A 16,543-nucleotide genomic window follows, 5' to 3' on the forward strand; every position below is an offset into this window, starting at 1 on the left:
CTTGTAACATAGTAACATAGTAAGTTGGGTTGAAAAAAGACATACGTCCATCAAGTTCAACCATAATGCCTATATATAACCTGCCTAACTACTAGTTGATCCAGAGGAAGGCAAAAAACCCCATCTGAAGCCTCTCTAATTTGCCGCAGAGGGGAAAAAATTCCTTCCTGACTCCAAGATGGCAATCGGACCAGTCCCTGGATCAACTAGTACTAAGAGCTATCTCCCATAACCCTGTATTCCCTCACTTGCTAAGAATCCATCCAGCCCCTTCTTAAAGTTATATAATGTATCAGCCAACACGACTGATTCGGGGAGGGAATTCCACAACTTCACAGCTCTCACTGTAAAAAATCCTTTCCGAATGTTAAAATGGAACCTCCCGTCTTCTAAACGGAGTGGGTGACCTCGTGTCCGTTGGAAGGACCTACTGGTAAATAAAACATTAGAAAGGTTATTATATGATCCCTTTATATATTTATACATAGTTATCATGTCACCTCTTAAGCGCCTCTTCTCCAGTGTAAACAGACCCAACTTGGCCAGTCTTTCTTCATAACTGAGACTTTCCATACCCTTTACCAGCTTAGTTGCCCTTCTCTGGACCCTCTCTAATTCAATAATGTCCCGTTTGAGCACTGGAGACCAAAACTGAACAGCATATTCTAGATGGGGCCTTACCAGCGCTCTGTAAAGGGGAAGAATAACCCCCTCCTCCCGTGAATCTATACCCCTTTTAATACAGCTCAAAACCTTGTTTGCCCTTGCAGCTGCTGCCTGGCATTGCTTGCTACAGCCAAGTTTATTATCTACAAGGACTCCAAGGTCCTTCTCCATTATGGATTTGCCTAGTGCAGTCCCATTAAGGGTATACGGGGCTTGCATATTTTTACATCCCAGGTGCATGACCTTACATTGTACATGTGCAGTAGAGTGAAAACCTGAACTTTAACAACAAGCTGGCTTTTTTCCTGTACTGCGCAGGCACGGGTCCAGGGATTGCAGAAGACAGGAGGTAGATGATCGCTTGCGCACAGATACCCCGATCCAGTGCAGTTTTTTGCTGACAGGAGTATCAGGTAAGTGATTACAATCACAGGCATTTTGGCACCTCCCAAAGATTATACCTTTCCTTCTCCTTTAAATGCCCAAGTTTAAAGGACATAATGGACCTTTCAAGAAAAAGAAGTAACATTTTCATTTTTAGGTTGTTAGTGACTAATTTGTTATATATTTATATATTTAGTTTCTCTAAATAGTTTTGTGTACTGCTAGCATTAACTTATGATAAGCAACTACTGCAACTGGAATTTAGTTTCCACTCTTGTTATTTTCATCATAGGATGGATGCTTTTCTTAATCAGTGGTTGTGGAGACAAGAGTTTTGGTTGCCACCAGGAGTGACATGGGAGGACATGGAGGGAACTGATGGTGTTATATATCCAAAGTCTCGAGATCTGCTGCTGAGTGTGCCCTGTGCATTGTTTTTTACAGCTGTTAGATTTCTGTTTGAGAGGTAAGAGCTCTTTTCTCTCTCATTTATATATATATATATATAGAGCACACCGGTCACCAAAATAAAAGCCCTGGGTGCAGGTAAAAAAATTGAAATATAAAGAAAGAGTACCGCATGCTCAGGGACTTGGTGCAAAAGAAAAAAAGTTTTTTGAAAAAACTCCCAACGTTTCGAGTACAAACAGTACTCTTCTTCAGGGACAAACCAACAGACTAAATACCAACACACATGTTAAGTACCCACAGAGAATGGTGCCAAAATGTGACCCTGGTAACCATAGCAACCACTTAAAAAAACAGCATAGAGAAGAGAAGCAAAAAGAGGCAAAGAAATAATAAAATGGACTGAAAATCGGTGGACCTATAACGTTAAAATTACATGTAAGTGGTTTTTAGGTTTCAACACATTTATCAAATGAAAAAATGTTGCAAGAAGTATCTAAACATTAAAGTCACTGCATGCCAGCTGATCCGCCCTCTAGTACTTAAATCTTGCTTGACACTCAAAGTGCCTTTGTGTCTAATGGATGCAATGTCTTAGACACACCCACTCAACAATCCTGCATGCCTGCTAAGTAGCGATTGTCCTGTGTAACTTTGTGACTCTGTGCGTCTGTGATTGGGCCCTGCTTGTACAAGTGACACAATTAACTGTAAATGATGATCGAGACACAACACACTGTTACAGTGTTTCAGATGTGCATAACTCTGTCCATCAGGAGTTTGCGTGGGCATTTCAATACTCTTCTCCCTGACTTGCCTTGGTGAGTCCTGCTGCTGTTGCTCCGTTTGTCCCTGATATGTCTTATTATACGTATTCCCTATACTTTAACATTTTTGATACTTTTTTATTTTTTTGCACCAAGTACCTCCCCTCCCTTTCTCTCTCTGTATATATATATATATATATATATATATATATGAAGAACAGAATGCTGCACACACAGGGACTTAAAAAAGAATTAAAAATCTTTTTTAATCCAACATTTCGAACACTAAGGGGCCCATTTACTTACTCACGAACGGGCCGAATGCGTCCGATTGCGTTTTTTTCGTAATGATCGGTATTATGCGATTTTTTCGGAAAATTATCGCGACTTTTTTGTTACCAATACGATTTTTGCAGAAAAACGAGAGTTTTTCGTAGCCATTCCGAAAGTTGCGATTTTTTCGTAGCGTTAAAACTTGTGCGAAAAGTTGCGCTTTTTTCGTAGCGTTAAAACTTAAAAATCGCAACTTTTTGCGCAAGTTTTAACGCTACGAAAAAATCGCAACTTTCGGAATGGCTACGAAAAACTCGCGTTTTTTTGCGCAAATCGTATTGGTAACGAAAAAGTCGCGATAATTTCCGAAAAGTCGTAAAGGCGCCGAAAAAAATCGCAAAAAATACGAAAAAGACGCAAAATGTTCGTTTTCCAATCGGAATTTTTCCAATTCGGTTGGAATTCGTGTCTTAGTAAATCAGCCCCTAAATGTGTTCTTCTTCAGGGATATACCAGTGTGGTTTGTTCCCTGAAGAAGAACACATGCCTTTTGTGAGTATTAACCCTGCCTTGCATTTTTATTGTCTTGGACAATAAAGTGCGCAAAGATTGGGGGCTCCAGGCAGGTACCTCTCCTGCCTATACATAGTCTGCACTCCAACCGGTGCAGTTTTCTCCTAACAGGAGCACCAGCTGGGGCTTTCAAGTAAGCGATTACGATCACTCGGGGGCCTAACATTTTGGCACCCCCCCAGTGATTTACCCATCACTCCTCTTTTTCTAGCAATAGGAAGGCCTGTATTTTATTCCAGAGAAGACTAAGTATTCCACCCGTTTGAAGAATTTCAGGGATTGGTTATGTAAAGCATTTTGGAAATTGGTTGTGTGACCCATATAGATGAAGTGATATTAACAGGAAAGGAAAAAGAGAAATGAAAAGGATGCAAATTATTAATCCTAGAATTGAAACTTGCCAAAATGTGATTATTCTTCCTATGACATTGATTGTCAAACACACACTGAATAATTAAAGGACATTGCCAGTGACAAAAGCTAAATGGAAACCACAGGGAAAACAAAAATTACTAGATGATGTACAGTAATCCAAAAGAACTGTAATTGTAGGATTCACCTAATGTGTAATTTGACTTATTGGTTGGGAATCATATTGGTTAGGCCTGTTTAGGTGAGGAAGAAAATGTGTATATGAAAAGACAGGAAGCTGGATACATAATACCTAGAAATGGTAGCATCTTTTATTTAAAGAGTTTATTCCTGATGACAAAAAGGCTATAAACCTAAATAATTGAGTGACTGCTAGAAATATTGCTTCACATGTTAAAATGCATTCCATATCTTCATGCAGTTCTAACTGACTGTGCCTTTCACAACAGCACAGTCAGCTGTGATTTGAATAATTTATAAGACAGTCTCTTTAATCTTCATCTGTTTCACCCTTTTGTACTATGGGAGCTGTGACACTTTAAGTTAACTTTTAGTATGTTATGGAAAGCTAGAGTTACATACTTAATTGCTTACTTCTTACCTCAGGCTGGTCCTCCTGTTTCATGAAAACTGCACTGCTCCATGGTTGTTTTTAGCAGGATGGGACACCGCCCTTTTTTGCCTACCTTTCCAGGATTCAGCATCCCCTAAGCAGATTTCATTGCATTAACAGAATGTGCATGTACGACATAAATGTCAAAAAAAGTAAATTAGAAAATCAGTACATTCTGAAAATATAGTGTATCGTTGATTTAACTATGCTGAAAACATTTCATTTGTTGTGAAAGTGTGCTAAGTTGTGACTTAACAGTGCTTAATTGTGTTTTAGGGACCTTGTAATAGTGGGGTCAGAACTATTCTGTGACGTCTGGTTAAAAAAAAAAACTGCCCATATGTCTTGCCCACCCAGCCCTGTACATTCCGTTTTGGTTGGTCCCGCCATCCCAGAGTCTCTCATCATGGGCCACAGGCCATGCTGTTATTTTTGGTTGCTGTGTGATTGTGTGATGGCCAAGATCAAAACAAACAGTCAGTAGTCCTCCTCATTCAGAGTTAAACTCGGTCACTCCATCCAAGGGGCGCACATCATCACACAGCGTCATGAGTCTAAACTATTCTTTTTTCTGTTGCCTACTTACCACCTGCCTTCAATATAATATAACACATTAATTGCTTTGGAAAGATTTTTTGTTTTAAAGATGTAGTTCACCTTGAAGCTGACTTTTAATAGATTATAGAATGCCCAATTCTTTGCAACTTTGCAATTGGTCTTTAGTTCTCATAGTTTTAATTTATTTGCCTGGTATCTTTTATCTTGGTACCTAATGATAAGTGAGAGATAAGATGCTGCAAAATTAAAGCTTTGAGGTATTATTGGAAATGTCAAGTGTTCAAATTAGGTGTTCTGAAACTGCTGATTAAAGGAATAGTTTATGGTAAAAATGAATCTGGGTAAATAGATAGACTGCACTGGAGTGGGCAGATGTCTAATATAATAGCCAGAACACAACTTCCTCCTTTACAGCTCTCTAAGCTGTTTGCAGTCAGTAACCAATCAGTGACTTGAGGGGGAGCCATATGGAACATAACTGTTCAGTTAATGCTTTTGGACCAGCGTGTTTACAAGTTAACTGAACAGTTATTTCCCATGTGGCCTGCTCCCCTAGTCGTTGACTAACTAAGAGGTTAGAGAAATGAAAGCAGGAAGTAGTGTTCTTGCTGTTATGTTAGACATCCACTTATTCCAGCCCTTATAGATTACATTTTTCCATAACTAACAATGTTAGAAATATTTTTTATTTTGCATAGTCTATCTGTTATACCCAGTTTCATTTTTACACTGAAGTGTTCCTTTAAGGTGGAGAAACCATCCCTAAACAGAGGCGGGCTTCTACACCACCTGTCTGCTACATACAATGCAGTTCTAACATTATTTCAGCCATTTCAGAACACTGCACACATCCATTCATGCAATTCTCACAAGTAGCACCTGTCTCTATGAGTTGCATGATACCCTGGTAATCCTATCACAGTAACCCCACAGCATTCACACCTCTGTGAGTTTTAGGTTACAATCAAGAGTTACAAAGTGCCATTGTGTTTGGATTACTGAGTCTGTATGCCAAGGACTTCCCATTCTGTTGAACTGAAGAAGCTGCTTGGATGAGTAGTGAAATGTCTTCAGTGATTACTCAGCAAGTTCAGTTGTTCTAGATTTATTTATACTAGATATAGAATAGAAGATATTAAGCGATTTTTTTTAAAAAAAGTAGACAGACAGTTTTACTTATTCTGGATTCATCTGAATCTGTTCATTTTAGAAATGTATGGGTTTCTAGGATAAACCTTCTGTAAGCTTATATCTTGTTACAGAACTGGAATTACACAAATATTTTGAAAGCTTAGGTTATCCTGAAAAAAAATGATATATTGCTTTCCTGGGTAAACTAAAAGTCCATCTCACGGAAAGGCCTTGCAAGTAAAAGAGCAAAGTTGTTTGGCAATAAAAGAAGCACCAAACTGGCCGGCAATGATAGAGATAACAGTTGTTTTTTTGTTTTTTTCTTTTTTTAAAGAAAAACTTTGATTTTGGTGCCATTATAGAAAGTACTAAGGCAGTGCACCCTATTATTGTTCTCCCTCCCCATCCCCTGTTTCATTTAGACAAAAAGAACTCAATAGACGTATGTGTTTTTTTCATCGTAATTTTATCTAACTTGGAACCCTCACCAATTAAGGAAGAATGATAAAGCCTGCAAATGAGTATTTTCTCTCAAATTTAAAGGAGAAGGAAAGGCTAGTAAAGAGTTAATCTCAAGCTGCAGGCATACCTTCAGTTCTCTCAATAGTGCCCTAAAGTTTCCCCATATTTCTTCTGTTCAGATAATCAGAAGCCACATAGGAAAAAAAACGCTGAGCTCTGTAAAGAAAATTCCCATAATGCCACGCTCCTGCACCAATACCCCTGTACATACCAGATTTGTAAGACTATGAGGAAGCTTCCTGCTTAATGGCTCAGATCACACATTCCTAAGGGGGGGGAGTTCTTGTGGGAGGGGGGAGCAGGAGAGAGGAGAGAGCTGCGCAGACTCTGGCACAGGAAAACAAAGAGACAAGAAATCCTGTTTCTTTTCACAGAGAACTCAGTGCAATGTTTCTGTGAGTGCTGTATTTACATAGACCTTTCTGATAAAGCTTACTTAGTTTTTACCTTTCCTTCTCCTTTAAAAACATTCTTATACAAATATCAGAATGCACAAAAGCCAGGATTGACTTAGATTCAGCTGCAAGATTCTAATTGGGCCATATCAGCTGATTTGTGTTTTTCACAGATATGAAGGTTAGCAAATTTAGTCACATCTTCATATTTAGTTTCATATTTCATCAAGTCTTCTGGATGTTCAGTTGATTTCAAACTTTTGACGGTGTTGGATGCATCATGCAGTAAATTCACTCACCATAACATTATGAAATACAGTATATTTTAGTACACTTTTGAATTAAAGATATTACACTTGCTTGCAGGTTTGTGGCATTACCATTGAGTAGACACCTGGGTATTCGGGAGAAATACAGGAGGCAGCCCTCTGCAAACCCACTTTTGGAAGCTTTCTACGCAAATGAAAAAAAGCAGCCCTTAGAGGCAAGTAAGAGCCCAAAGCCAGTTGTGAAACAGGCTATGGGCAGATGTTTTTCATTATAATCACTATGCATGAGCATGTACGTAATGAAACCCATCATCTACTGAGCATTTACATAAGTGTAATTACATTTCTAAATAAATGATCTTACCATGTGAGCAAAATGTCTTGGGGTGCTTATAATTTTACTATATCATTATCTCGGAATTCCAAAAATATATGAAGTTATAGGACCATATTTGGTGAGGTTTTTGATGCCAATAAACACACTTTGGATTTAACCTTGTTATTATAGAGATTACAAGTATATATTTTTACTAGAAATAACCAGCATTACAAATATTTTTAAAATAAGTTTCTTGATTATATTCCATTATATTTTGTGAAATTGTGAAATATATCCTTTACCTAGTTTTAAAGATGTATTTTAGTCTGGTACTGCCCTGGGCACTGATCAGTGCATGCACAGTAGCACACTATAGTCTATGCATGCAACAATGGCTATTGGACCAATCCTTAAATCAACTTTGTACTAAGGTGTTTACAGCAACCATGTATTTTATTACTTGCTATAAAGCCATCCAACTCTTTCTTGAAGCTATTTAATGTATCTGCCAGTACAACCACTTCAGCAAGGAAATTCCACAACTTTACAGCTCTCACTGTAAAAAAAAAACTTTTATTATATGCCCCTTATATATTTTTGCATAGTTGTATTTCCCCTTAAATATAGGAAAGGGCTTAGTAAATAGTTATATGTGATTAAGTAAATTTAGTCACAGATGAAGGTTAGTAAATTTAGTCAAATTATTTTTGGGGTTGACATGTCCTTATGGTAATGCTCCCTCTGTTGTCTGGTTCTATAGCAGGTCTCAGCACCACTCAATTATTTGTATACCTTACTCTTTTGGCAGTCTGCTGTCACTGCCTATATAATTTTCTATCTATTGTAACAAGGCATGGATGCCCTGAGAAAGGTCCCGATGGGGACCGAAACGTTACGTCGGCTGTTTATGCTACTTTGAATATATGTTTTGATTTTTCACAAGAAATCCCAGAGTTGCTGGTCTTTTTTATACTATATATATATATATATATATATATATATATATATATATATATATATATATATATATGTAGTTCAGATCTACAATATTTTATCTGATCCAGTTTCTCCAGCCACGTATTATAAATATGAAGGGTCTCAGCTACCCATACAAACTGTACCCAGATTTTTCAGTAAATCCCCAATAACAAGCAGAATATGAAAGAGCATTAATTAGAATTAGGCACCATTCCATACTAAATTTGATGCTGTTGTATACACATACAGTAGGCACACACTGTTCCTGCAGACTACACTGGGCAAATAACAGTGGTTCGTGTTTTTCCCAATCATCCTGCCGTATGTCTTCTGTTCCAGGCTGAAGTTCGGTACTTATCAGCACAATGTAATATGCAAATTCGACAAGTTGAAAGCTGGTTTAGATGCCGCAGAAATCAAGACCGCCCAAGTATAAGCAAGAAATTTTGTGAGGCCAGGTAAAGTAAACATACCAGTATTTTTTAAAAGAGCAGAAAACTATTTTCTATATCAGGCAAGCCAATCCTACAGCTGACTAGAATCTGCATAAAGCTGACCATGCATTCACATCACAATGATCACATCACAAGAGGCATCTATGGAATCTGTCAAACTTACCGGGAGTTTCCAACCTGAGCGCAGACAGAAAGAATAAAAGTGTCTCACAAGCTGCTCACATTACACGGGACCCACCTGGGGTTTGAATGGGGGGGGGGGGGGGGTGGAAACGAGAGTAGAAAGAATCCAGTGAGACCAACCAAAACAGAGTACCAAAAGGATGGAGCAAAGTGTAGTCGACAGATCCGAGCACAGGTTCAGGATCAAGAGTCAGGCAGAAGTCAGGAAGGGCAACAGAGATTCTGGCAAAAAATCCACTCCTGGTGAAATTCTGATTTTTAAATAGGAATTTTGGCTCTTCTAGTGCAGTGAGTGGTATTGTGCTCTCTGCACTAGCGATGTTGGGGATGCAAGGGGAAGTGTCAACTTTACCACCTCAGGCAGTGAGGACCCTTGAGGTGGCACTAGGGGGCAGGTTAATTCCATGTCACTCTGTTAGTATCTTTTGAATGGGCACCAGCCAAGGGATATGCCTATTTCACTCAAGTCAGACCCAAATCTTTGATCTCATAACCAAGGCAAAAATATATGCCTGTGCTGCAGCTGCAAAATATTGAGATCAAGGTACATTGTAAACAAAAAACATGGCATGGGGTGCTAAATTGTTAAGTTAGATAAAATAAAGTGGCCCAGCACCACCGTTTTCCTTATCCTCCCAGGGGTTTTTTGTTTTTTTTTTTAACACAGGCTTTTGCACTGCAACCTAGATAAATTCTTAACTCAGGAAAACTGAGCACAGGGTGACTGCTAAATGCTGTTTAAGGATCTCTTGATAAATGCTCACAGAGCAGGCAGGCTGCAAGACTGCCAATATGTAATTAGGGACAATTTGTATGCTTTTTGTCTCTGTTCCCTTTTAGACCAGCAGCACTGGTTCATTTTTAGGAGGAAGGTTACTGAAGTCACTTAACAGCTAGTTTATGCTACATTGTTTCAGGAATAAAATACAGTAGCGCAGAGAATAATAAAGGACAGATTACTAAATGCAATTACATTTCCAAACTTTGAACACAATGAACATTTGTATATTATAATATTTTATAATAGAAAGTTGCTTAGAATTAGAATTTTTGAGGGGAATTAATCCCTTTAATTATGGATTCACCAAATCCAGGATTCGGTTTTAGATTTGGCCTTTTTCAGCAGGATTCGGTTGCAGCCAAATCCACAGGCTTGGCAAAACTGAATCCTTTTTGTCACGCGGAAGTTGAAGATTTTTCACAGTACGCAAAGGGCACAGTTCTCTTTAACCCCTTTATGGGCTAATTTGCATATGCTAATTAGGAATCGGTTCAGTATGCCGCCAAACATTTACAATGGATTTGGGTTTCGGCCAGATCCCAAAATAGTGGATTCGGTGCATCCTTACCTTTAATGTTTAAGGAAAGGTTGATTAGAGTTTAATTTTCTTTCCATTACGATTTATCCTTTAAATTAAAAAGTTTTCGAAGAGGGACAGACTAGCCAGAAAATTTGTTTTGTTTTAAAAGTTCCAGTAATTTACAGTTGTCTACATTTAACAAGAGATTCTTTGTTTTATTTTCTAGCTGGAGATTTGTCTTTTATGTTATTTCATTCCTTACTGGCCTTGTTCTGCTAAATGATGTGAGTAAATGCAGATTATTCATCAATTTTAATCTATTCGAGTGCTATAATAAATGTGGCAGTTTTTATTCAACAAACTGTTTATTTAATTCCTGCAAAAAACACGTAGAATGCTTTATCATACACAATATCACAAATGAGTGACCCTTGTGTCAGCATTTCAAGTGCAATGTTGAGCTCTAAGTGGTAAATATTAAAACAGGATACTTTTTTTTTTTTACATATTTACTTTTTAGTTGTTTAAGTAATGTGATTGATTTAATAAAACTAAACTTTGTAAAGTTGTCAAATATCAATTATGTGGTGGAAAAGTAGTGGCCTTGGCTGAGAAATTTTTAGAGTGTGGTGTGGATAAATGCAAGGACATGCACTATTATGAAGTATGTATAGAGTACCAACATATTCATAGGCGGATTTTCAATAAGGCTAGGGGAGGCTAAGCCTCCCCAAACCTGCTCTGGCACCCTAAAAATAAAAAAATAAAATAAAAAAACCTGGCTCTGTTTCTGCGCTGTGCTGCAAATCTTCTCCTGTCCCTGCAAGCTCCGGGTTCTGCTCTAATCAGCTGTGCTCTGATTGGATCTTTCTTCTTGTATATTCTCCAACCAGAGCACAGCTTTCTTGACAGACAGTAAAATTGACCAATCAAGACACAGATGCAGACAGGGATCAGGGAATTTTGCAAACTGCAGAAATGAAGACTTAAAAAATGAACCAGCTTTGAACTTTGCTGCAGTTTTCATCCCACAGGTACTATACTGTATATGTTCTAACGGCTGACCCACTAGCTGGAATTAAATTGTTTTTTGTCATCTGACATTTATAATATCCCCTACCCTAACAGATGGAGGGTAAGTTAATTTTTCCCCCTGACAAAGCTCATTGTGCTTTTATATATTTGTTATGGTTTTTTGCACATTCTATTTTTTTTTTACTTTTGTCATTGTTTTTTCCAATTATAGTAAGTTACAGTGGGGCCAAGGCTGTGCCAGGGCCTGAATATCTGCCATCTGTACCCACTGCTCCTCATGGCATATAATGTGCTGGTTTTGTATATAAAGACTGTGTCTCGCTGTATATAACGTGCCTGGGATGTCAGTACCTGCTGCCTCACTTTCTATAAAGCTAACTTAAACACATCTAATGGGGAGGTTCACTTTTAAGTTAACTTGTAGTATGTTATAGAATGGCCTATTCCTAGCAACTTTGCAATTGGTCTTCCTAGTTAATTTTATATAGTTTTTGAATAATTTGCCTTTTGCTTCTGCCTCTTTCCAGCTTTCAAATGAGGGTCACTGACCAAAAAGTATTGCTCTGTGAAGCTACAGTTTAATTTTTCCATGCAGCCCCTTAACTATTCATATTCCCATCTCTTGTTTAAACCACTACCTGGTATATAAGACCCTAGCAACCAGATAGCTACTGAAATACCAAATGGAGAGCTGCTGAACAAAAAGCTAAATAACCGAAAAACCATTAAAAATAAAAGAGGACCAATTGCAAATTGTCTCAGAATATCAGTGTCTACATCATATTAAAAGTTAATTTAAAGGTGAACTACCCCTTTAACCTAACTGAACACAAATGTATAGAGAACCCCTAACAGAAGTGCACGTATGAATGCTTTTACATCCTAAGCATTTTAGGGTTAAAAAAATCCCCCCCACCCGCACTTTTGCATAGTATCCCTGGGAGTCAGTGGGAACGGCAAGAGGTAGTTGGGAGGTTAATTTTTTACACCAGCAGTGAATCCACTAAGTGTCACATTAGATGTAGGTCAGTGTATGGGCCATCTTTAGCCTCCCCAAACAAAAAAGTCATCCTCCGCCTATGAACATATTCTGTAGCACTGTACAATAAATTAATGTATACACTGAACTACAAATAACATTCAAACATACAACCAATAACAAAACAAGAGCAATAAACATAATAATATATCCTTATTATATCATAGTAACATAGTAAGTTAGGTTGAAAAAAAGACATACATCCATCACGTTCAACCATAATGCCTATATATAACCTGCCTAACTGCTGGTTGATCCAGAGGAAGGCAAAAAACCCCATCTGAAGCCTGTCTAATTTGCCGCAGAGGGGAAAAAATTCCTTCCTGACTCCATGATGGCAATCGGACCAGTCCCTGGATCAACTTGTACTAACAGCTATCTCCCATAACCCTGTATTCCCTCACTTGCTAAGAATCCATCCAGCCCCTTCTTAAAGCTATATAATGTATCAGCCAGTAGGTTCAGGGAGGGAATTCCACAACTTCACAGCTCCCACAGTAAAAAATCCTTTCCGAATATTTAAACAGAACCTCCCTTCTTCTAAACGGAGTGGGTGCCCTCGTGTCCGTTGGAAGGACCTACTGGTAAATAAAGCATTAGAAAGGTTATTATATGATCCCCTTAAATATTTATGCATAGTTATCATTGTAATCTCTTAAGGGCCTCTTCTCCAGTGTAAACAAACCCAAACTTGGCCAGTCTTTCTTCATAACTGAGACATTCCATACCCTTTACCAGCTTAGTTGCCCTTCTCTGGACCCTCTCTAATTCAATAATGTCCCGTTTGAGCACTAGAGACCAAAACTGAACGGCATATTCTAGATGGGGCCTTACCAGTGCACTGTAATGGGGAAGAGTAACACCCTCCTCCCGTGAATCTATGCCCCTTTCAATAAAGCTCAAAACCTTGTTTGCCCTTGCAGCTGCTGCCTGGCATTGCTTGCTACAGCCAAGTTTATTATCTACAAGGACTCCAAGGTCCTTCTCCATTATGGATTTGCCTTGTGCAGTCCCATTAAGGGTATAAGTGGCTTGCATATTTTTACATCCCAGGTGCATGACCCTAATACAGGGTATTATATATTGTGATGAAAACATTGTAGTTTTGTGTTATGTATGTTTCAGAAGCCATGGTTGTGGGACCAGCGTGAATTCTGGACAGATTATCCCTATCAGGTGAGTGCAATAACTTGCTACTGTAAAATGTAAAGAGAATTCTTGACGGAAATATGATCTTTACACCAATAGGTTTTATTTTGTGTACAAAATAGTTTCGAATATTTGTGCTTGTCAGTGTGTTAACATTAACCTTCTGTCATGGGAAAACAGTTTTTTTTACAAAATCAATAAGTTGATAGTGCTGCATCAGCAAAATTCTTCACTGAAATCCATTTCTTTAAGATTTTTTTATAATTAGTTATGAAATTTGACACGGGCCTAGACATGTTGTTAGTTTCCTAGGCTCTGCTAAAGGTTTCAGCTGCCTGAATTGTTAGGAGCTTGATGGGCTAATAGCACTGCTGGTGGCCATTAGTGGCCATTAGTGATGAGCGAATCTGTCCCGTTTCGCTTCACCATAAAATTCACAACCCGGCAAAAAAATTTGCGAAACGAATTTGTCGCGATTCATTTTGTCGCCTGTGTCTTTTTTGGTAGCCTTTTTTTTTTTTTGTCGCAAACGACTGCAACCATTTTTTTTTTTTTACGCAACCACGCCCAATTTGACGCGCAACAAATTAATCAATGGTGAAATGTGGAAATTCGCTGCGAATCCATTCGCTCATCACTAGTGGCCATGTGTCAATACTGTATATATATACACATATAGTGTGGGATTAGGGAAATGTGTGTTGGTATTTATATACAAATATAGCCCAGACAGAACTGGAAAGTTACACAATATTTTATTTATACGCATATATATTAAATTGGCCAACTTAACCTTTTTTGTGTCTGTTTTATACAGCCATAATCTTAATTCACTTTTTTTATTCTAATATTAAACACCTCTCAGATAATTCAGTTAGGAAAAATTGAAGCCAAAAAATATATGTGCCAATTTAATTCCCCTGTATTCAGTAACATAGTAACATACTACATTAGGTTGAAAAAAGACATATGTCCATCGATTTCAACCTTACTGACTATATATAACCTGCCTAACTGCTAGTTGATTCAGAGCAAGGCAAAAACTCCATCTGATGCCTCTTTAATTTGCTGCAGAGGGGGAAAAAATTCCTTCCTGACTCCAAGATGGCAATCGGACCAGGCCCATAACCCTGTATTTCCTCACTTTCTAAAAAGCCATCCAACCCCTTCTTGAAGCTATCTATCAGGGACAGAATTCCGCAACTTCACAGCTCTCATAGTAAAAAATCCTTTCCGAATACTTAAACCGCACCTCCTTTCCTCTAATTGGAATGGGTGGCCTTGTGTCAGTTGGAAGGACCTACTGGTAAATAAAGCACTGCAATTAGTAATCACAATAATAACATAAGATAAAATCACATACAGTTTTTATTGAGAAGCATTAAAAAGTACTGCCCCTACCATAACAACATGGGGGCATAGACCAAAACATTGGAGGGTCTAAAGATATGCTCATTAGCTGGGCAAAACAATAATGCTACCGCAATCTATGTCTGGATCAATAGTTCCTAATAAAGAGAAAGTTGGTGAGCAGTTAGGCAGAGCTTTGTATGAATTTAGAAAAAAAAATACTTTAAATATGATTTGCATTGTCTACTTAATAAAGTCACTTGTGATCTGCAACTTAGTGTCTCTTTTAAGCATCCAGTTTATCCCACGGGTCCCTCTGGTCTTCCCCAATGCGTTCCCCAGCCAATAATCTAATCTTCATACTGGTATTACATAATGAAACTAGGATTTTACAGTTCCCTTCTGCTCACCATAGCATTTGATGTAAAGAGGAAGGTAAGAGCTTTGTGTAAGTGCAGTTTTTTTTTACTCTTTTCAGCCCTTAATCTCATCTTTATACTGGTATTACATAATGGAACTAGGATTTTACAGTTCCCTTCTACTCACCATATCATTTGATGTAAAGAGAAAGGTAAGAGCTTTGTGTAAGTGCAGCTTTTTTTTAATTCTTTTTCTAAATAAGACCAGACTGATACATTGAGGCTGATTTGTTATCATTCGTAGGTCAGTTTTTTGATACAATGTTAAAGAATAAGTAAACCTTTTTTTCTCTTTTAATAAAATTACTCTAAACAGCTTCCCTGAATTGCCTACCTTTGTCACTCTGTTCTTTCTGACCTGGTTCCTCAGTTACAAGCTGCTTGATTCCTCTCCTTCCTTGTTCAGAGTGAAGCTCCGCCCCAACTTTCTGTTCAGGTCTCTCATTACATTGACTACCTGTAGTCGAAGTGAAGAGCCTTCTGCACATGCCTGGAGGCAGCAGGAGCCAGACTGTGCATTAGCAGGGGTTTTTTTTTTTTGATGAGAGACCTGAACAGGAAGTGGGGGGCGGGGCTTCACTCTGAACAAGAAAGGAGAGGAATTGAGCAGCTTGCAACCCAGATTGTCCCCCCATCCCTCCCTAATGGTGGCCCTTCACTGGACATTTCTATAATTTATAGTTAGTGTTATCTTTTAAATTGCACTGTTCCACTCTTTTTTTTTGCCCAGTATGTATTCTCAGAAGATTAATGGTTTGGCTAAATCTTAACAGGACCTGAAAGAGCAGATTGTTCATCATTTGGCCACCATCTTTCTAATAATATTCTCGTACTGTGCCAACTATATACGTGCAGGAAGCCTGGTAATGCTACTACATGACACAGCAGATTACATCTTGGAGGTGAGTGAGGGCTTCAGGAACACATGTATGCACTTTCTGCCAAATGTGTAGAAATAAATATTTACATGATTTCAGATTACCACAATTACCAAGATTCTATACAAGCCAATCTTTGTTAAGGGAGAAGGAAAGGAATTTTGATATTTTATTTCCAATAGAGTAGCCACAATAGTGCAAAATTATATTTATTCTATAGAAAATTTTAAGATACCTGAGTTAACAGCCCTAGAAGCTCCCTCTGTTTAAGATAGCAGCTGCCATTTTAGCTTGGTCTCAGTAACTTCTGTGCTGCAGCTCTGGCTGCTTATAGCTTAGTTTACAGCAGAAAGGGGAGGGGAAGAGAAGAGCAAGCTGCACAAACTCATGCCGTGCCCTGAAGGATTTTTCTGAGAGAAGGAATTCTGATACAGAAGAACACAAAAGAAGAAAAGATAGAGGGCTCAAAGCAGCTTTTCTGTGAATGTTTATGACTTTATTTACAT

General features: G+C 38.2%; 1 protein-coding gene across 2 annotated transcripts in view; it reads left to right on the forward strand.

The window, feature by feature from the left end:
* Nucleotides 1-16,543, forward strand: part of cers4 (ceramide synthase 4) — a 37,029-nt gene that overhangs the window by 8,397 nt on the left and 12,089 nt on the right. The window contains exons 2-9 of one of the 2 annotated variants that reach the window (XM_031903761.1): nucleotides 985-1,079; nucleotides 1,343-1,516; nucleotides 7,029-7,146; nucleotides 8,568-8,686; nucleotides 10,394-10,451; nucleotides 13,367-13,417; nucleotides 15,219-15,311; nucleotides 15,933-16,061. In XM_031903761.1, the coding sequence (XP_031759621.1) occupies nucleotides 1,344-1,516; nucleotides 7,029-7,146; nucleotides 8,568-8,686; nucleotides 10,394-10,451; nucleotides 13,367-13,417; nucleotides 15,219-15,311; nucleotides 15,933-16,061 (741 nt within the window). In that variant the 5' untranslated portion in view covers nucleotides 985-1,079; nucleotide 1,343. The remainder of the gene's footprint in view (nucleotides 1-984; nucleotides 1,080-1,342; nucleotides 1,517-7,028; nucleotides 7,147-8,567; nucleotides 8,687-10,393; nucleotides 10,452-13,366; nucleotides 13,418-15,218; nucleotides 15,312-15,932; nucleotides 16,062-16,543) is intronic. The other variant, XM_031903758.1, reaches the window with a different exon arrangement.

Source organism: Xenopus tropicalis, chromosome 1 (genome assembly GCF_000004195.4).
Source record: "Xenopus tropicalis strain Nigerian chromosome 1, UCB_Xtro_10.0, whole genome shotgun sequence".
Classification (NCBI taxonomy): Eukaryota; Metazoa; Chordata; class Amphibia; order Anura; family Pipidae; genus Xenopus; species Xenopus tropicalis.